The sequence below is a fragment of the Caretta caretta genome, chromosome 18 (assembly GCF_965140235.1).
Source record: "Caretta caretta isolate rCarCar2 chromosome 18, rCarCar1.hap1, whole genome shotgun sequence".
Lineage (NCBI taxonomy): Eukaryota > Metazoa > Chordata > Testudines > Cheloniidae > Caretta > Caretta caretta.
Genome location: NC_134223.1, coordinates 5,688,976 through 5,710,891, shown reverse-complemented (window position 1 = coordinate 5,710,891; position 21,916 = coordinate 5,688,976). Strand labels below are relative to the sequence as shown.

Sequence of the window (21,916 nt, the reverse complement as noted above, 5' to 3'; positions counted from 1 at the left end):
GTAGTGCTAACGAGGCCAATTCAATCGTGGTGGATGTGGCTTCTTGTCAACTGTTCGGAATGGGCCACATCCACCTGATTGAATTGGCCTCCTTAGCACTAACTCCCCACTTGGTAAGGCAACTCCCATCTTTTCATGTGCTGTATATTTATACCTGCCTACTGTATTTTCCACTCCATGCGTCTGATGAAGTGGGTTCTAGCCCATGAAAGCTTATGCCCAGATAAATGTGTTAATCTCTAAGGTGCCAGTTTATGGAGGAAATTCAATGTAGAGTGCCTCTAGCCGCCAGTAGAGGGAGCCGTCAACCCACCACACTGATCCTTTTTCTAGTTATAGACACTCCATACGCATGTGGAAGGTGGCATTCTGGGTGCTCATGCCACAGACAGGAACAGGCTCAAAGTCAGGGTTGCTGTTAGTAAGGGCCAGAACACCTATTATCCTGTTTCCATTGGTTGGGTGCTGAGTGTAGGGAGGTTCCCCAGAGAAAGCAGAATGTAATCCCACTCCTGCTCACCCATCTCTCAGCATCGGAGAAAGCCCAGCAGGTCAGAAGCAGCAGCTGTTCCCACCGCCCTTTCCCCCAGCTACCAGGGAGCTGGACATGTACCAGGCTGGGACACCGCAGGCTGAGAGATCCCACAAGTTAAGCAGGGGTAAGAGACCTGGGAGAACCCAGGGTATTACTGCAAGGTGGGGTTAGTGGTTCAGTAGGGGCAACCTCCCTTCAGTCTGGTCTCAATCAGTGCCCTTGCTGGGCTCTTGGAAGTACTGACTTTCTGATGAGAAACTAAACAGAGGTCTTGTGATCACTGGAGAGCCCGTGGCCCTCGCTGCATGCCAGGAGCATCATGTGGGGGTTGCTCTGGAGCGAGGCACTATCAAACAGTAACTCCCCCTATCAGACACATTCACAGGCCAAGAAATCAATACAGGTGTGCAGATTTAAAGGATAAACGTTTAAAACAACATGTGGTTTCTCTGCTGATAATAAATTGTCAGGTATGGGTGCATCTAGAGCCAGCCAGCTGCCCCAGGGCCTGAGGAACAAGCTCTGCTACATCTACAGCAAATCAGCTTGTGCCTAGAAACATACAACTCTCACCAGATGGACGTTCCTAGCCACAGGTCAGGCTGTGCCAAGGCTGCCCTGCACACGGCATCTTCATCAGCCTACCAAGGGGGTGGCATATAACCAGCCTCCACTGACTGACGTCCTTCACGGGGTTTGTTTCTAGGCTGGTCAGGCCTCTCGAGGCCATCAGGGAAGAGGCCTGGCAGCCTTGAGTGAAGGAATGAATCAACTGATGCCAGGAGGAGGGGGAGACCTGGAAGGTTCAGATCCTGCACCAGGAAACAGCTGATATGCACTGAGCTAAATGCAGGGTGCTGTGCTGAGGGTAATACAGGAGATATACCTGAGATGTGCAGCGGGAATAAAAAGGGGCTAGTATGAAATCAGTATGAAAAGGATTGTTCTCTTAGTGCCAGCCCTGCATGCTCAGGGATCGGAAAGTCAGTCCCAGGGGACCACAACTGTGGCTCTCGTTTTACGATATTTCATTCTGTTCCCCATGCTATAGTATCAGTTTCATAAAATTCAAAGGCCACATTTTCAAGAGACCTCTGCCTCTGGCAGTTCCCATTGAGAACAATGGAGAAATGCTGCCTCGCCCCCCCAACTGAGAACAATGGGTGTTGATGGGTGCTGAGCACATTGGAAAGTCTGGCCCCAGAGGTATGAAACAAGAACCCAGAATCGCTGCCTGCCAGGCTCCTGCTTCCAGCAATAACCCCCCTGTGGTACAAGTGAGAGCACATGGCAAATGTCAGCTCCTGCCCACAACTAACTTGCAGACCCCTCTCCTTGTGTTTGGGAGGCATGGCACTGACCTGATGACTTCCAGCTCCGTGCCGCTCTCCAGCTGGTCTGTGCCTTCCATCGTGGTGTCCATCCTCTCCAGGGAGGCGGTGTGCGCCGGGGTGGTTTCGGTGGAGGACAGCACTTCCACCTTCTCCTCGTTGAAGGGGTTGTAGCGCTGCGTGGGACTCTTCATGGAAGCCTTGCAGCCGTTCAGATCGGAGGCCACGGAGTGCGGGCAGCTGAAAGTGTCCGTTAGGTCTCCATCTGGGAAACAGGAGAGGGGAAAAACCAGGATCCCAGTCAGCTGCTACTATGGGAGCAGGAATTCCTCACTGAGCTTCTGGACCTCAACAGAGCAAGGCTGCACACATGGTGCTCAATGCGGACTCTGAAAGGTCCTGGCCCGGAGCACCACTTGGGTATAAACTATCCAGTAGACTTGCTCATCAAATTGCTCATTAGGATCAGCATTTGGGAGTCCCCTGCAGGCAGCGGGCACTCAGTAGTGAGAGGGCATATGTGGGGGAGGCAGGAGAGATCCCAGTGCCACAGACAGTATCAATCGACCTTTCCCAGCAAAGGAAACGTAATGCCTGAAAACAGAAGTTTAATGTTCAGACAGCAAAGGAGTACTTGTGGCACCTTAGAGACTAACCAATTTATTTGAGCATGAGCTTTCGTGAGCTACAGCTCACTTCATCTGATGAAGTGAGCTGTAGCTCACGAAAGCTCATGCTCAAATAAATTGGTTAGTCTCTAAGGTGCCACAAGTACTCCTTTTCTTTTTGCGAATACAGACTAACACGGCTGTTCCTCTGAAAAATGTTCAGACAGTGACTGTGCAGGCAGCCATCAAACAGGATCACAGTCTGATGGGAGCTCCTGGTACAGGAGGGACTGTCAGCACTGGTACATCACAGGCTAGGCCAGTGGTCTCCAAAGTCGGGTGTGCAAGATGATCGACTGGGGAGCACAGCAGGAGGAGCACCGCCAGAGGAAAAAAAAAAGGGGGGGGGGGCGCGGCCCTGAGTCCTCTGGCCCATGGAGGAGCAGGGGCAGCCGCGCAGCCAGCGGCTGGAGAGAAGCGGCGCTTTCCCCTTCAAAGCCGGCCGGAGAGAAGAGACGCTTTGAAGGGGAAAGCGCCGCTTCTCTCCAGCCACTGGCTGCCCCTGCTCCTCCCGAGTCCTCCGGCCCGTGCTCGCAGGGCCGCATTCCAAAAGGGGCTTTGGAGCTGCAGGCCAGGGCCCCGGGGCCCCCTTAGCCCCTAAAGCCCCTGCGTTCCGGGTGGCCCTACCTGCCGGGGGTGGGGTGGGTGGGGAGGGCAGCTCCCAGAATCGTGGCCATGGGGGTGGTGCTGCGCTGCACAGAGCCACCTGCACACCCCCTGGCACCAAACAGGAGCTGCCCCAGGTAAGTGCTCTCTGCACCTCCTGCCTGCCCCAGCCTGAGCCTCCACCTGCATCCCCACCCTGAGCGTCCTCCCGCCCCCTAACTCCCTCCCAGACCCCGCACCCCACCCTGAGCGCCCTCCCGCCCCCTAACTCCCTCCCAGACCCCGCACCCCACCCTGAGCGCCTTCCCGCCCCCTAACTCCCTCCCAGACCCCGCACCCCACCCTGAGCGCCCTCCCGCCCCCTAACTCCCTCCCAGACCCCGTACCCCCACCCTGAGCGCCCTCCCGCCCCCTAACCCCCTCCTAACTCCCTCCCAGACCCCGCACCCCACCCTGAGCGCCCTCCCGCCCCCTAACTCCCTCCCAGACCCCGCGCCCCACCCTGAGCGCCCTCCCGCCCCCTAACTCCCTCCCAGACCCCGCACCCCCACCCTGAGCGCCCTCCCGCCCCCTAACTCCCTCCCAGACCCCGCACCCCACCCTGAGCACCCTCCCGCACCCTAACTCCCTCCCAGACCCCGCACCCCCATCCTGAGCACCCTCCCGCCCCCTACCTCCCAGACCCCACACCCCACCCACAGCGCCCGCTGTATCAAAGTGTTAAACCAAGAGTTTCAAAAATAATAAAGCATATTCAATCACACTGCTCCCACTAAAAATATTATTATGAATAATAATTTCTTTTAGTGAGAGCAAAAAGGTTTTTTGTACCGTTAATAAATAAAAAAAAATATTTTAAAAATATTGTTTATTTCATCTTTATCTCATTGTTTTTCAATTTCTATTTTTTGGGTATGTTTTATAATTTACACACTATATCAGTACAGTAGTACATGGATATAATTTATACATAAATAAACATACATATATTGGGCGTGCGTGCTCAAATTTTTTTACTGATGGGGTGCACGATCCAAAAAGTTTGGAGACCACTGGGCTGGGCAATAGAGACAATCAGACCTCAGTTCCATTGTGCTCCTCAGCTGCTGGGGGGGGGGGGGGGGGGGAGGAGGAGGAAGCAACCTGCAGACACTAGAATGAGAGGATGTTTTTGCCTGCCCAAGGTGCCATTTGCCTTTAGCCTCAATGGGCTCAGAACTTGTGCGCAGTGGGGGGAGGGTCATGCAAACATACACATGCAGTGCTGGAGAAGTGCAAAGCTTCCCTTACAAGTTGGGTGTGTGTGAGAGGGAGATCTGAATAGCATCAATTAATCAAACTCATTTCTTCAGGACCAAGCCACAGCTGTTCTCTGAGCTGCCATGCAGAAAGCCTAGGGATGGCAGGGGCCAGAGGAGCTGTTGTGGATGGAGTATCTTGCATTGCTCAAAACTACCACCCCTGCTTAAGAAGGGACACTGACTGGGTCCAAGACTGATGTGACCAACCTTAACTGGCTGGAAGCACAGTAACTGCAACACAGGGCCAACCAATAAAGAAATGATCCTTCTGTTCTTATAGGCCTGGTGATTTAAAGAACCCTAGAAAGAAGATCTTCATTAACTTCACCAATTCTCTGATGAGAAATCAGAGAAATAGTTCAGAGAAACCACCCGAGCAGAGGCAGCCAGTTCTCCACTAAGGGGTAGCGGTGGATTTAGCTGCCTTTTCCCTATGGAGCTCAGGGTACATTAATGCTCAGACTCCCTTTGCCAGGAGCTCTCTGCTTTGGAAAGAGAAGTTCTGAGATTGCAGCGGATAGCCCATAACAGTGGATGCTACTTTCCTCCTGATATACAATAAACAGAGCAGACTGGAGGTGTGGGGAGAGAAATACATCACTCACCCAGCAGCAAAGGAGAAGAAACAACAGAGAACAAAAAAGTCTTAGTACAACCGGCTGGGCCGATATTAGTGGTAAGGGACAGAAGATACAGTGCAATTCTGATTTGTGGACACATGCAGTTCTCACTCAGGGTTATCTGTCCACAAAATCAAGTCAGGTAAAGGAACATTACCATACCCTTTAGACAGACATTCTCAGGCCAGATAAGAATCTATCAGTGTTCCTGCAACCAGAGATTTTAAGAAAATATTAGCAGGAAATTAATTTCAGATTCATGATCATGAGTGTTTCCAGTGGAAGCAACAATCTAAAGCATTGGGCTCAGTCAATCAAGAAACAGAAACAATAGCCTACTTGCTTAACAGAATTAAGAGACTGTCCAGTAATTTACACTTGAAAGGTAGGTTTTGCATTAGGAAAACAAACAGGTTTTTATAAAATCCGACGTTAAGAGATGGTTTGGGAATATTAATTTCAAAACAGTGTTTTTGTTTAAATTTAAACATTGCCCTGTAGTTATCAGTGACAGATATGAAACCACAGTGAAAGTGAAAACAACTAGACGCAAAAGTGAAACTGACTGGTCTATTTTCACCATCCAAATTGAGTAAAACAGAAAAATTAAATGACGTTTTAGATCTATTTCAATTTCAGCCACCTAATTTGTTACCTTTATTACCAATAAGGTTATTCGGTTTTATCTAAAATACAGGGTTTTATTCTGACAGGGTCCATTTAAATGGGGAAGGGTGAAAGGAGGGGTAAAAATTCTTAACTGCTTGATTTGTGTGTATATGGCTAGAAATCCATTTAGTAAGCTAAGGTAGGAGAGAAGGGTCTTTTTGATGCAAGCAAGGTTATTGCAGAGAGGTCTGATCAGTACTGTAAAATTGGATCCTTATGATTTAGAGCCCAACCTTGCAATCTGACCCCCATGGGTGGCTCCATGCCCCCAAAGATCAGACTGCACAGCTGGGGCTGTGTTATAGTGGCATGAACAGAAATTGCGCACAGAAGCAGCACTGATCTCGCACAGCAAGGAGGGATTACACCACAGCCCACGCAACGACACATACTATTAAGTAGCCCATTGTTTCTTGTTTTAAAAATGCAGTGAATACTCTCTGCATTTTCAAAGTGTATTTACAAGTTTAGGGAACAAACACCATTGTTATAATGGTATGAAACACCAGAATTAATCACAACCTCTCAACAGCCAATCAGGCTTGCCATAAGATGACACCCTGGATGCTGCCTGGCTGGGGGCAGGAAGGAAAGGGGGGATGACACGACAACGACTGATAATACGCACACCACCATACCCACCAACTACACCCCCAGTAAACACCAACACCAAAGCCAGCCACCATGAGTGCTGTCCAATATCCCCTGTTTAGCAATCCACAGCTGCATCAAACCTAATTTCTTCCATCCAGGGTAACCAAAGGGCCCAGTCAAAACATTATGGTTAAAGAAAGCTCCCAGCCTCTCCCAGCAAGAGCTGCTGTGGGTAGTGGTGGGGGAACATTGGCTTTTGTGGGGGAATCATAGTTCCAGGACCCCTCGGTATGAAGTGCTGGAGGGAAGAGTGGCTGTGAGGAAACACATACAGATTAGTTCATTCCAGCCGTTCCAGGAATGGTCAGAATAGTAAACGCTGTTAGTACCCTGACTGCAGAGAACTCCAGAGCTAGGCGAGACTGTGTGTTAACCACATGTGACTGCAACAGGAAAAGGTTCAGTGGTTTTTTGTTTTCGGCTACTCAGAGTGTGCTCTGAAAACCAGAAAGAGTGTGTCTCTTGTGCTTGGAGAGAGAGAGAAAGTTTACAGAGAGGAGAGAACATTAGAGACCAGAAGCCATCCTAATGGAATTCAAGCAGATCCTTACCAAAATGTGGTATGAAGTATTGGTTTTGATGATGATAATACAAAACAATTTCAGCTGAAGGAATCTATCAAGCTTTTAGGTAGAAACGACAGAAAATATATACGTATATTTCCTCCATGGGTAAAGAAGACAGATTTCCTAATCCAATTATATATGAACAATACACAGACCTGTCTAGTCATGTCTTTATGTGAGTGGAGATGATGTATTCCATGCAGAGAAAGTAGAACAGACTCCCATAAAATGGAGATGTGCCCTTTACTCTAAGAAATAGAGATTGCTGACAGCCAGGGTTAAAAAGGAGAGCAATGACCAAACGAAATAAGGTCATTAGCTGAAGGTTATGGCTTTGACAGATATTTTAACCCAAGAGAGAAGCCTAAGTCAAGGCCTGTGAAGGGGAGAAAAAACTCACCTAAAACTGAACAAAAATTCTATTAAAAGTAGAATTCCATCAGAAGCCATTTTCAATATCCTGCTGGCTAATTTATGAATGTAGATCTCTACATGTCTGCTAATCAACACATCTGCTCTTTACCACATGCAGGAAACATATAGCATATGCTGTATTGAGAAGGAACGTTTTGGTACTTTAGTTTATAACTACCTGATACATTTGGGATGTTCCCTGATCACTGTGTGTCAGTTTCATGGCAGGAGTAATTTAACAGGTTTATTATTCTGGTAAAAAGATTCCCTTATTAATCCAGCTCCCACAGTATATTAGTCATTTGATTAAACAAATCCAATTTCACTTGATAGAAACTTCAGCTACCAGTGTCCTGAGCAGAGTCTTACAACCATTGGTCAGACACATATGCTCGGTGCACGTGACATACTAATCAGCATCAGGAGAAACAGTCACAACGTTCTGTGATGTATAGTAATGTCGGAATCTCTGTGGGTGCTCAGTAACTGGAGGGAAAGAAACCTCACCCACCAGCAAACAGAGTAAGTGACACAGAGCTCCAACTCTGAGCTCAGAAGATCCATTCAACACAGAGCTTGTTTCTGCCGCTACAGAATTCCACCAAGATTAGAAGGTCATTCTTATTTTAAAAAAATCATTTGCATGCAGCAAGCTTGGTATGGAAAGGACGCAGAAGAGAGAAAACATGGTAATAGGTGACTATGTCCCACCTTCCCAGGCTGTGCTGGGCATGGACGGCACTGCAGGAAAGACATCTCCAAAATCATAATCTACAAAAACGAGGGATAAAACGGAGGATTAGAAGCAGAAGTCGTCGGGAGGGATGGGGGACATGGGGAGCATGTGAACAGCGGGGGGTGGGGTAAACAAAACAATCATCTGAAAAGAATGAGAAACTGCTTAGGACACTTTATTTTACCGAGTCCCCTACCTCACTGTGGGAGGGGGATGGGACAGTCAGTATCATCCCCGTCTACAGATGGGGAAACTGAGCCACAGAGCAGAGCGGTCATGAAGTGAATCTGTGCCAGAGCCAAAAACTGCACCTAGCAGCTGGGACTCCCAGTTCCCATTTCTAAACCACACTTCCAGCTTCTTGTGAGTTTCAACCTCACAGCTGCATCTCCCACATTTAACCCTTAAGATTATTTGTTAAAAGGTGCCACAAATACTTGTTTTCTTTTTGCGAATACAGAATAACACAGCTGCTCCTCTGAAACCCGTATTAACCACTGTGACAACACAATGGCAATATCTCATACGACTGGACAGTCCATAAGAGAGTATTCCTGGGACCCAGACACGTTCTGCGGATGGCGACAGAGCAGGGGATGGGTTACATCTACAATGGGGACCTGACAGGCTGTGAGCCAGTAGCTTGGGCCTAGTCTCCAGTATAATGGCAGCGAACAAGGGCTTGGAGATCAATACAAAATGGACTGATGCCTGCTAAGTCCACCCTCTGCCCTGCACTGCCTTCAATCTGTGTGGCTGGGGCTTTCAGCATTGCTCCTGACTGCCTTACGACAGTAACAACAGGCTGGCTGTGCTGTGGAGGTCAGGAAGGCTGCTGGGGAGCTGAGGAAAGATTTAGTTAAAATTGCTGCGAACTTTACTTCTGGCCTTAATAGCCGACTGGGCCACCCTCATACTGGATATATGGGAAGGCCTGGGTACTGTCCAGCTACAAAGCTTTTATCATAGTCCCAGTGAGAAGAGATGCTGGGCTGGGTATTGTCCTAGAACCTGGGAGCTTTTCTCTCATTCTTCTGCAGCATTCAGGTTCTTGTGCAAACAGAAGCTGCACGTCCACCCTTCCCTTCGGTGGCCACTTACCCTCACTTGAAGGTGCAATGGCACTGTCGTCCCACTCCAGATTGGTCGAGGTGACAGAGTTGAAGGAGTTAAGCGACAGGCTGTCTGAGCCATGGATGGAGCTGGGCAGGCGATCCTCGAAGTCCAGCAGATACTGAGGCTTGTAGTAATCGGGCATGTAGGGCGCCAGGTCCAAGTAAGGGGCATCCTGAGAGCAGAGCCACAGAGAAGAGAGACACTGCATCAGACGCAGCCTTTCCTCTGACAACGCAGCCAGTGCTGACATTATACAACAACAACCCAGGCGGCCGTGTGTAATACAAACAGGACATTAGATGTGCAAACAACCTGGTTGCGCATGTTTAGTAAACGAAGGGATGAGCAGAGATGACAACATTCCAGTGCCTTGTTTTTCCTTCGCTCTGAAAGCACTAGCCAGCAGCAGGCAAATTGTGTACGGCACCAAGCGAGCCTCCACCACACAGATGTACCATTGCACATCAATCTTGACCCTGCAGGACCGGTTCTTGTTCCACTCCTGGGCTCCCCTACCCAGCTCTGCCAACGCCCCTCAGTCCTGACCCCCTTGCTAGCCCGGCCCTTCCCACAGCTCGGTCAGCGTGCCTCAGTCCTGCCTTTGCAGCACCCCGATGTTTGACTCCTGCATGGGGACAAGGGTTGTATGGTAGCTCGTGATGTGATTAAGTTTCTACTGGGGATTGAACTGGTGCCGCTGTTTGGAAAAGTTCTCCCCTGACTGAGAAGGAAGCCTTGCTGGATATAATAAACCTTTGTATCACTTCATTATCCCTCAGGCTGTTATCAAATATTTTGTTTTCATAACTTAGGAGCGACAAAGGGAGCCCTAGGAAATATGTGCCAGAGTTAGATTTAATCACATTTCTATTTCCACACACATATACATGGGACTCTATTTACTGACACTGGCTAACACAATCTCTTTTCTTGGAGCACACAGATGCTGAGGAAACAAGACTGACTTGCTGATCCAGCAGCAGGCCACTTGCGCTGACCAGACACTGGAGGAGGAAGAGGACGCCACCAGGAAATTGAACCTGCAGCAGGAAGCAAACCTGTGCCAGCCACAGAGTGGCTGATGGAAATGGATCCAATGGAGAAAGCAAACCAAATGTCACACCTCAAATGGACTTCAGTGAAAGCTTCAGTGTAGCTTCATGTCTGAAGTTCATAACAGAACCCTTCGTAGCCACGGTATTCTAAACGCGTAAGCAGTAAGGCAACAGACAATCTGCCACCATGACCATTTCCTCTCCTCTCTTCCCTCACGCATCTCCTGTCCTCAAGGCTAGGGTTCTCTGCCTTTTGCTTTAGGATGGGCAGGGAGTCAAGTGGCTGCAGACGCTCAATGCGGCTTAGATAGCAGCACCGCATGGGAGCATGGGAAACACCCTCCATTCTTTCCTCTCCACCCATGTGCATGACGGGCTCTAACTTCTCTAGTTCTACAGTCACTTTTCCCCACAAGTAGGGATTTTGGAACCTACATGTTTGGGTCCTAGAAACCCCCAACCTGGAAATCCCTTGCGGACTCACTTCCATTGGTCTTTTACTACATGACATCCACCTTCACTGCCTGCAAGGCCCTATGTCAACTCATCCCCATCAGCATCTCTCCTCTCACTCCCTCCCCGAATTCAATCTCCACCTCCCCGCTTCGTTTCCTTCTCCTACTCGTTGTGCCTTCTCCCACGCTGCCCTCATGCTCGTCTTTGTCTGTCACACCTCTGCCTTCAAAGCCCTCCCTCCAGGAATCATTCCCCCACCTTCCCCTAGCCAGTGACCCTTTCTTGAATGGCTGAAATTATCTTGTCCCACCTCTCTGGGGTTGGGAGCTCCGTAGGCAGGGAATGTGTGTTTCACTGAGGCTCTAAAGCAGGGTTGGGCAAACTTTTTGGCCCAAGGGCCACATCAGGGTTGCGAAACTATATGGAGGCTGGGTAGGGAAGGCTGTGTCTCCCCAAACAGCCTGGCCCCTGCCCCCTATCTGCCCCCTCCCACTCTCCACCCCTGACCGCCCCCCTCAGAACCTCCTACCCATCCAACCCCCCTGCTCCTTGTCCTCTAACTGCTCACTCCGGGACCTCCCGCCCCCCGGGGCCCCACCCCCATCCAACCCCCCTGTTCCCCATCCCCTGACTGCCCCCCCGCCCCTCCCCAGAACCTCCGCCCCATCCAACCGCCCCCTGCTCCCTGTCCCCTGACTGCCCCCCAGGACTCCCTGCCCCTTATCCAACTCCCCTCTCTCCACGCCCGCTTACCATGCTGGAGCCAGCCACGCCGCTGCGCTGCCCGGCAGGAGTGGCGGGCCAGAGTGCTGGTGGCAAAGCGAGCTGAGGCTGCAGGGGAGGGGGGTAGCAGAGGAGGTGCTGGGGGCGAGCCTCCCCATCCGGAAGCTCAAGGGCCAGGCAGGACAGTCCTGCAGGCTGGATATGGCCCACAGGGCAGTAGTTTGCCCACCTCTGCTCTAAAGCAATGTGTATATTATGGTGCAAGGCAAGTGATTTATAAAGTAGTCTTTGCCAGAGCTTGGCAAAAATTTCCCTTAGTAGAAGCACCGTTTCCTTTCCTGACATGACAGCCCTCTGCTGCCTTCTCCCGGCCGTGACCAGGGAGGAGAATGTCATCTTTTGTAGAACTGGAGAAGGCAGTTTTATGCCTTTTACGCCTTTTATGATGAGATTACTGGTTCTGTGGATGAAGGGAAAGCAGTGGATGTATTGTTTCTTGACTTTAGCAAAGCTTTTGACACGGTCTCCCACAGTATTCTTGTCAGCAAGTTGAGGAAGTATGGGCTGGATGAATGCACTATAAGGGGGGTAGAAAGCTGGCTAGATTGTTGGGCTCAACGGGTAGTGATCAATGGCTCCATGTCTAGTTGGCAGCCGGTGTCAAGTGGAGTGCCCCAAGGGTCGGTCCTGGGGCAGGTTTTGTTCAATATCTTCATAAATGATCTGGAGGATGGTGTAGATTGCACTCTCAGCAAATTTGCGGATGATACTAAACTGGGAGGAGTGGTAGATACGCTGGAGGGGAGGGATAGGATACAGAAGGACCTAGACAAATTGGAGGATTGGGCCAAAAGAAATCTGATGAGGTTCAATAAGGATAAGTGCAGGGTCCTGCACTTAGGACGGAAGAATCCAATGCACCGCTACAGACTAGGGGCCGAATGGCTAGGCAGCAGTTCTGCGGAAAAGGACCTAGGGGTGACAGTGGATGAGAAGCTGGATATGAGTCAGCAGTGTGCCCTTGTTGCCAAGAAGGCCAATGGCATTTTGGGATGTATAAGTAGGGGCATAGCCAGCAGATCGAGGGATGTGATCGTTCCCCTCTATTTGACATTGGTGAGGCCTCATTTGGAGTACTGTGTCCAGTTTTGGGCCCCACACTACAAGAAGGATGTGGAGAAATTGGAGAGAGTCCAGCGAAGGGAAACAAAAATGATTAGGGGTCTAGAACACATGACTTATGAGGAGAGACTGAGGGAACTGGGATTGTTTAGTCTGCAGAAGAGAAGAATGAGGGGGGATTTGATAGCTGCTTTCAACTACCTGAAAGGGGGTTCGAAAGAGGATGGCTCTAGACTGTTCTCAATGGTAGCAGATGACAGAACGAGGAGTAATGGTCTCAAGTTGCAGTGGGGGAGGTTTAGATTGGATATTAGGAAAAACTTTTTCACTATGAGGGTGGTGAAACACTGGAATGCGTTACCTAGGGAGGTGGTAGAATCTCCTTCCTTAGAGGTTTTTAAGGTCAGGCTTGACAAAGCCCTGGCTGGGATGATTTAACTGGGAATTGGTCCTGCTTCGAGCAGGGGTTGGACTAGATGACCTTCTGGGGTCCCTTCCAACCCTGATATTCTATGATTCTATGATAAGTGCTGACTTGTGAAACTGAATGATGCCTCTGACCAAGGGCTATCCCATAGCTACTGCAGCAGAGACGCTCTGAGGGTGCATCTCTCTGGCAGGCACGGTGGACAGCCAAGGGGCAGAGTTTATTAAATATTAAGCTGGCCCAAGCTTCAAATGGTGTATGGAGTTTTCCTGCTCTACAGCCTTTCTATCCAGCAGTGAAGCCAGTGAAACAAGACAGTAATTCTCACCAGATCCAAGTCAAAGCGAATGAATTCCAGCCCAGATACCAGCGTCAGGAACAAGGTCAGGTGATCGTGACTGCAGACCAGGGCATTCCTGTGACAGATAAATTATAAGAACGTTCAGCTTTGGCATGGAGACAAAACAGTTGCGAGTGCCCTCATCGAGCATATGACCTTACAAGTCAAAACACATTCTCCACCCATCTGGTTTTCAGGACATGACCCTGAACTACAGAGTAAACAACCTTACACTCAGACAGCTGAAGTGGGATCGCATTGGTTTTAGCACGTCAAGGTTTCTCTTTGGTATCAGTGCTCGAGGCTAACCAGGGTTGAATGGCTGTGAAGGCAGCATACTTCTCTTGCAGGCTCAAGGCTCAGGAGAGCCAGCAGGCTGCACCTCCTTGAGACATTTGCCCCTTCCTGAGTTAAGATCAGCCTTCGGGGCATGCTGTAACCATCTGTCCTCCAGATGAAAGAGGCAGACAGGGAGTCTCCTTGAAAACCCTGAGGATCAAGAGACATCTACTAGACTTGCAGTGAGGGCATCAAATTAGCCAAGAAACTGGTGAGCTTTCTTCTTTAAATGTACAGCCCACGTGCTTACCAAATTCATCGCAAGCATTGGTCAAGTGGCAGGCCCTCTAGCGCCCCTCACTGCAAAATAAAAACAGTTATGGTCTCCTTTGAACATCTATGGGGGGGCGGCAGGGGAAGAGCGGGTCAAAGTCATTCAAGACAGAGAGAAGCAAAGTACAGTAACACAAAGCAGGAGGTGCCTGTAGTAGCCAATACATTTGTGAACACATACAGAGAGGCTGCCATGATCATAAACTAGGTGATAAGTGCTATGGGTAAAATGTTCAAAGGGGCCTGAGTGACTTAGGAGCCTAAGTCTGATTTTCAAAAGCGATTTAGTCCCTTGGGAGTCTCACTGAAAATCATGGGATTTCACCTCTTAAGGTCACTTATACATCTTTTAAAATGTTACCAAATGTCAATCAAGGACGTAAGAGAATGTGCCTTATCGCTGCCTTACTGGGCTCTGTCTAGTTTATTAAAGACAATCATGTTCCAGCAGACTCCATAGTCTTGTTGATGTTTAGAAGGATGAATTGGCCATGACAAGCAAGTGCCCTGCAGCCACACGCCACCATCCATGAGTGAGAGACTGGCTCCATGCAGCTGAAACTCCGTGAGTGGGCCCACCAGCTAGCTCCAGGCAGGGCTACAGACACATTTACACAGAGGAGTCACACCTTCCTCTTTGCCTGGGACATCACAGCACCAGCATGCTGTCTGCAGCACTAGCCAATCCAGCGCCCGCACAACTGGCCAAGCCTCTCCCTAGAAAGGCAGTTGTAAGCACTCAGCATTTCCAAAGACCTTGGGGGAGGACCCTGATTTGCTGCAAGTTTGTTTCTAGAAAAATGGAGATTAGCTTCCTAAAAGAAAAATGTAACCAGCAGCGGAGCCCAAGAGACAGCTGGCAGGGCTGAGAGGACTGTGCTACTCACTTGACATAGTACTTATGCAGCAGACTTAGATTCTCCTGAAACAGCCTTAAATAGCTCTCCAACGAGTTCTCATTGAGGGCCAGGTATAGCCAAGCTCGACCTGAAACAAGCATCAAAGGTTATTTATCAGCAGATCCTGCTTTCCAGAGCTGGGCAAATACTGGGAGGGGGAAAAAAAAAAAAAGGACCTACAAATATTCATTCATATTTTTAAACCAGTTTGCTGAGGCTGTTCAAGCCCCATCTGCATTCACATGCCATGAATAGTCTAGTGAATCAGTTCGCTGGCAGGAATGTTATTGGACACCGGAATTTTAAGAAACTAGTAGCAGGAAATTAATTTCAGATTAATGATCATGAGTGTTTGCAGCGGAAGCCACAATCTAAAGAGCTGTGCGCACCCAATCACAAAACAGACACAATTCCATGTGCCCTACAAGTGCAATCAAAAGCTAAACCAGCTGTTATTTCAAATCGTGAATAATTACAATGAATGGCTCAGGCAGGATTAACAGACCAAGAATCACCCCCTAAATCATTTCAAATAATGAGCAGGATACTAGACAATCAGGAGCTGCTGGAGGACAATGTGTGAGCGGAAAGAGAGGTGAATTTCACTGAAGGGTGATGAATGCGCTCAGTTCTGCTCTCATCTCACCGGGGTAGGGAGGAAGCGGGGGGAAGAGAGTAGAGATAAGCTGGTAGAACAGTGGGGCTCTCGACAGCACTCCTGCTCAAAGCTGGCCTTGATGTGAAAAAGGTCCCACGCACTTTTAATAATGGGCAAAGAACATCTGCACATTTCACATCACATTTCCTCTGTCTGTCTCAAAGGAAAAGGAATTTCAGTACCTGTGGCAGTTACACAGTAACCTTCTGGACAGAAGGGGAGGAGCCCATACAGATCACCTAGGGCCATCCTGCCAAAATCTTTCCCACAAGCCAATTCCACTGCCTGGCTGGTTGGTTTGTTTCATAGATCCACTAGAATCACATCCAGACCTTTGATTCAGAAAAGCCTGGCTATGAGATCTGTGTGCAAACCCCAAAAGGGGACAACTGGGAGACATCAGATAAGACACTTTATTGCCATGCCCAGCACAGGTTTCCAGTGCTGGTGCTGTCCAAATCCTGCATTTGGATACTTCAATCTGTATTTGCATGTTTCAACCAGGTCTTAGGGCCCAAGTGATCCATGGGCTTTTATGCCCAGATCTGAGCATCCAAATGGGAGATTGGGGCATTCCACTAACATCTGGTAACTGGGCTTGCAGCATTTCTTATTAAAATGGTCTCATTCCAGGTCATCTATGCACCTCTGTAACAAACAGCCTGTGCTACCTATGGTCACCACACAATGACTCCCTACTTCCTGGTCTGGACAAGGCAAACATGGAGGAGACTGCTGACTGTACTGCAGGGCCAGCTTCAGAGATCGCATGTGTGACTACTACTTCACTGACTTCCTGCATATGCCAGGTATGAACACAGACCAGAATCTCAAACTTACAGCAATTAAAACCAACTCAGATCTCATGCCAGCTTTCCTAGAACTGAGACTTGCCTGCTGAGAGAGCTGCCCTAGAAGGCGAAGAATAAAATACTTACTGCGCCCCAAATTGGTGGCCACATGTTGCAGGACTTCTATCCGCTTGATGGCTTCCCTGCGGGTGAAGTGAACGACCAGCACCCAGTAGCCTGAAGAGAGGTCTTGCAGCCTGGGGGAATGGAAACGGCAAGGATAGTTAAGGAAAGAATTCATTTCTTTCAGACCCTGAAGCAAAGAAGTTATTGCCTAGAAAGAGTGGAGGGAGGGATGCGCTTTCCATAGTCCATATTGGAAACCACCCATCCTTGAATGTCATGACAAGAGCACCACTCATGGTGTCTCAGCATCAGGCTGGGATAGGATGAGCTACAGAGGGTTTCCTAACTGGGACGACTTTTTCAAAACCCAAGCACCTCGTTCTGAATAAAAAACAGAGAGGAGAAGGGGAGGAAATTCAGAGAGGTGGGAGGAGGAGAGTACCTTTCAAATGGTGAGGGAAAGACAAAAGAAGCAAGAGATTGAAAAGGTGGAAACAAGAATTGGGTCCCTAATCTTGGTGCCCTGCAGTATTTTTTTCCAGCTAGGATGACCTTGACACCGGAGTTTAGAAGCAGGTAGCCAAAATATGCATCTGGGGATCCCACTAGGATACTGCACAATGAAATCATTTGTTCCCCTTCCTGAACACCCCATCCCTTCTTCAAGCCCAGCTCTGTAACTTGGGTGGGGCACAGGCTGGCCGAGCACACCGTCCCACAGCCTGGTAGATCTTACCCATAAAGCAGAGCGTGGTCCAGGTGCTCGCATAGCCGCTGCAGGACTTTGTCATGATTCCTAATTGCTGGGGTCTCATCCTCACAGGCTGCAAAGTAACTCTGCAACTGAAAATAGAAGAGACAGTGTCAGCTACCGAGCAGGGGAATAGCCCTCCAAGTTTCAGTCAATTACATTACAATCTCTAGGGCCATATTCATACATTCCTTCAGCGACGCACCCTGATGTAAGGAAACCCTAAGCCCTTAACTCACCCATATGCAGCTTCAGGGCTACATTCAGTCCTGGGGTAAACAAGTGCAATTCCATCAGACTTCACTGCGATTGCATCCACCTATCTCCTCGCAGCCTTATTGCCCTACCATACAGACAACATAACGGACTGTAAGCCTGTCCTTCGGCCTGCGCCATGGCTTGCTGAGCACATTTAAAAGCTCGCCAGCTTGCACCCATGAGTACAGGTTTGGCAGGTGATTTTCCAAGAAGCAGAGACACGTGGCACAGGTCAGCCAGCAGGGCTGTGCTTTTAAAGGGAAGGAGATTTCTGAGCAGGATTAATGTTTCTTTGTGATCGTTTCATGTTTCCAGCATGCATTTGTGTCTAAATATTTATTCCTTATGCTTTGGATATGAGCCATTCGCTTCGGTACTTTGAGAGTCATCAGTGCTTGGAAACACAGGCCAGTCTTGACCCATTGTTAATGGGAAGTACTGAACAAACAGCCTGATTTTAGAGGTGGGACTATGACCTCCCCATGCCTCTGGATCTAGCCAGGGAAGGGCACAGCTGTCTGGACCTCATCTACCATTCCAAACAAGCATATTATTATTACTGCCCCAACAAGCCGCTGCCCCAGTTTCGACCTGCCATGCAGTCTTTGGACTACACTGAACAGCACCTGAACAAACCAAGGATGGCGTGGCTACAAGCTGAAAATCAAAGACTCCGCTTCCTGTGACTGCGGTGAGAACATCCGAACCATCAAACACATCATCATGCAGTGCCTCAAATATGGATTCAAAGGTGAACTGGATGTTAACCACCATGTCACAAAGGAGGCCTTGAAATGGCTTATGGACCTACAGTGGCCTCTATAGCACGTTGCTCTGCAGACACCACACGCACGCATGAGCGAGAGATTGCAACAATTTTCACTGGATTCACAACAGCTGCACTGACACTAGCGAGACAGGCACTTCACTGGGTGTGGATGTCATGTCTCTGTTGGTCAGTGCTGAAGTCCCCTCTGCTTTTCTGCCCGGGCAGTCACTATAGAAACCAGGTTATCACTGGTGTGAGGAGAGCTCAGCACTGGCCAAAGTCAGCGTGAGGAACACTGATGTGTAGGCAATGGTTCTCACAGCCAGGCATGTGCTAGAAAACAAACGTTCATCATTCAATAGGACAACTGCTCAAACGCAACATGAGCTCTCCCTATGCACATCTTTAAAGGGTAATGACACATCAGTCCAATTCTAGCTGGGCTTTTTGGTTAGGGTGCAGGACAGGGAGTTCAGTTCCTGGCTCTGACTGACTTACTGGGGGACCACTGGCAAATCACCACCTCAATTTCCCCATCTATAAAATGGGGGTAATACCCACAGAGAGGCTGGAATTTAATTCATTAATGTTTGTGACGCAAGTAGGGCCCCCCAGGTTACAGGCACCGGAGAAGAGCAGAGTATTCCTATTATTACACAGATGCAACGAGATGGTCATGCATCTTTGTAATAAATAAAGTGTAACTAATTCGTTGTACTAGGCCTCAGACTGACCTACATGCCTAGAGAATGGTCTTGTGACTTTGGCAGGAGCCAGGAGATCTGGGTTCTATCCCCAGCTTTGTCACTGACTCACTGTGCAACTTTGGCTGAGTTATTTTGCCTCAGTTTCCCCATCTATAAAACAAGGATGGCGATACCGTCCTGCCACCCAGGACGGTAATGAGACTTCAGTTTTTAAGGTCTGTAAAGTGCTCGGAGATCCTCCACACCGAATGTGTTAGACGGGCAAAGCACAGAATTGGATTCTTGAGGCTGGTTCTGCACTGACAAGTTTCAAAAGGCAGGCTGTGTCTCCGGGTAGCTTCCAGGCTCATCTGCACTGCTCCCACAATGCCTCCATTCAGGACAACCTGGTTAGTCACAGAACTGCCATGGGCTTGGGAACGAAAGAGACTCAGCGGCCATGGCCTGGTTTAAATGCCCAGCTCCAGTTCAGTCTGCCCACATGAACAGTCCGATGGGTTCTACGTAAGCTTTTAACAGAGCAAAGATTATCCTGTCATTTCTCAGCAACAGCAGCTGTTCTTGCAGATGTAAGCACCTCGCTAAAGAATGGCTCTGAAACACACGTAGGAGGCTGCTCAGTGTGTTCTCCAAAACCTAGCAGCAGGTCTGAGTCGCAAAGCTCAGCTGTAGTCCTTTCGCGTGCCTGGATCTAAGGTGTTGCTTTTGGCCCATCTCCACCCCAATCTTCACATACATTAAAAGCTATCACCTCTGGTAATCATGTGGGCAACAGAATACGCCCTTTGAAACTCAGCAAGCACTACAGAGAAGCATTAGTAAACCACAGTTTAATAAGTCACACCTAGATCTAGCTCAGAGATGTGCAGCAACTTGTTTCCAAGAGCACCCTGCAGCACTGGGAGGAAAAAAATAATCCACAGAAGCATGTGCTCATTTCAGAGAAATGCAACTCAACATGTTACTCAACCGTCATGCTGCTGGACATCTCTGCACTGGAGTTAAAAGATATGTTGGGGGTTCCATTAGACACACAGGTTTTCCAGGGGGTTTAGAAACCAAATCATTCGTTCATGGCTCACAGTTTACAAAAATCAAGGGTTCTGGATGCTATTCCTGGCTCTGCCACAGACTCACTATCTGGCCTTGGACAAGTCCCCTTCCCACTCTGTGTCCCAATTTCCCAATGTGTAAAATGGAGTATCATCAGGAGTGTCGTGAGGCTCCAATCACAGTTATAAAAGACACTTTGAGGTTACCAGATGAAAGGAACTAGACAAGAACATTACTATTGGCTATCAACACTTTTTACTACATCAAATCCAGTTGAGCTACATTTGGATAATCATATTGGATCTAAATGACCAGTGGATCAGATAGGATATCAGTGTAAACAGGGAAGAGCCAAGACAATTAAAGCTAGGGCTGTTCCTAGATATTGCAACACACATTATGTACTTTAAGATTAGACAGGGATCAGAGACCTCAGCAATGTGAAAGAATCACAGGAGGAGATTAAGGACAGAGAGAGGCAGGCACGCTTTCCTTACTACTATTGGCTTAAATCAGACACTTGTCTTTGATATTGACAAAGGGCTCTGGTAGGGAGGATCGGAACTGCACACATTCCCCCATGGTGTGCGAGGACTATAGATTGTTGCTGATAAATATCACCTCACTGGACTGCTGACAGTGTTGCATAATTGGTCTTATAAAACAAGAGCCTTCACTATCAGCCCCAGGGTTCCATTAGGATCAGATTTCACGGTCTGAAAATGGATCTTTAGTTTTTCTCGTTGCACTTATGCTCAGCCCATCACGTCAGTAAGAAAGGCAGGAAGGCAATTTCACAGGCAGCACTTTCACTGGGATGGGAACGTAGATTATTAGCGAAGAGACTAGGAGAGAGGCTACATCCGCAGAATGGGCCTGCTCCAGCCAGGGAATCCCAGCGGATGGCTCAGAGGGCCCAGTCCTTTTACTTCTTGCAATACAGTGTAAAGTTGTTTTTTTTGAGCTGTAACCCACGAAAGCTTATGCTCAAATAAATTTGTTAATCTCTAAGGTGCCACTAGTACTCCTTTTCTTTTTGAGAGACACTAGAAATCCCCTTAGCGCTAAATCCTAATTCTCTCACACGCTGACTTGCCAGCCTTCTATTTGGGGCCATCTCTAACACATACTCAGGGTTCATTCAGTAGGATTACTGATTACCTTCTAATCTTAGTCATATGCCTCACATTAACTACTCCTATATAATATAGGTAGAATGGTAGTGAGGAACCATGTGATTTGCGCAATGTGATCCTGAACTAGGCTTCTAGGGAATGAGGGAAATGATCTAATAGGTCTTGATCACCTCTAAATTTTATGACCTCAGACTCCCACCAGCGTGATTTCTGTGTAACAAATGAAGGAATCACATGCTTTACAGGTGTTTGTAGTCACCTTTTCCAACTCTGAGCTATATCAGACCAGACCCTGAAGTGTTGCCAGAGAAGAGGGACCCTGAAGAATTAAAGTGGGGTCTCCCTGTTTAGCTTGGCTAGGAAGCCGACGACTGGAATTAAGAAGGCATGACTGGTCATGCTTTGGGCCTGCAAAATCAAGTGCAACAAATGGCAAGTGTTGTTTCTTCTACCCAAGCAGAAGAGCACTAGAGACTATCTAATGTCATATCTATTAAGAGAGTCCTCCCATGCGGTCTTTGACCGAAGACAAGGAGCTTTCATATTCTGAGCATACTGGCCTTTGGCCAGACAATTCATCGTGAATTGAACTGATATTCTTTCCTGCTCTGATCCCTGTTTCAAGACCAATGTTAGTAGTTTTGAGTTAATAATGAACACTAAAAACCACAGTTGGATTATCATCTTTTCTCTACCCCCAGCTTCAATGCCAGTGTGATTTTAACCGTTAGTCTCTCTATAAGTTCAGAAGACATGCAGAGACAAGGTTTTAAGGGGCCCTCAGTGCAGCCTGTTTGCACTCAGAATTTTCTACATG

General features: G+C 48.5%; 1 protein-coding gene across 4 annotated transcripts in view; it reads right to left on the bottom strand.

Annotated features, from left to right (window-relative positions):
* PLEKHM2 (pleckstrin homology and RUN domain containing M2) overlaps nt 1-21,916 on the bottom strand; it is a 71,962-nt gene that overhangs the window by 19,714 nt on the left and 30,332 nt on the right. For 3 of the 4 annotated variants that reach the window (XR_007353328.2, XM_048825236.2, XM_048825237.2), the window contains exons 2-8: nt 17,162-17,268; nt 16,447-16,556; nt 14,839-14,938; nt 13,328-13,415; nt 9,202-9,388; nt 8,076-8,135; nt 1,897-2,131 (exon numbers count right to left, since the gene is read on the bottom strand). Coding sequence is in view for 3 of the 4 variants with exons in the window: in XM_048825236.2 (XP_048681193.1) it covers nt 1,897-2,131; nt 8,076-8,135; nt 9,202-9,388; nt 13,328-13,415; nt 14,839-14,938; nt 16,447-16,556; nt 17,162-17,268 (887 nt within the window). In the remaining variant the exon portion in view is untranslated. The remainder of the gene's footprint in view (nt 1-1,896; nt 2,132-8,075; nt 8,136-9,201; nt 9,389-13,327; nt 13,416-14,838; nt 14,939-16,446; nt 16,557-17,161; nt 17,269-21,916) is intronic. The other variant, XM_048825238.2, reaches the window with a different exon arrangement.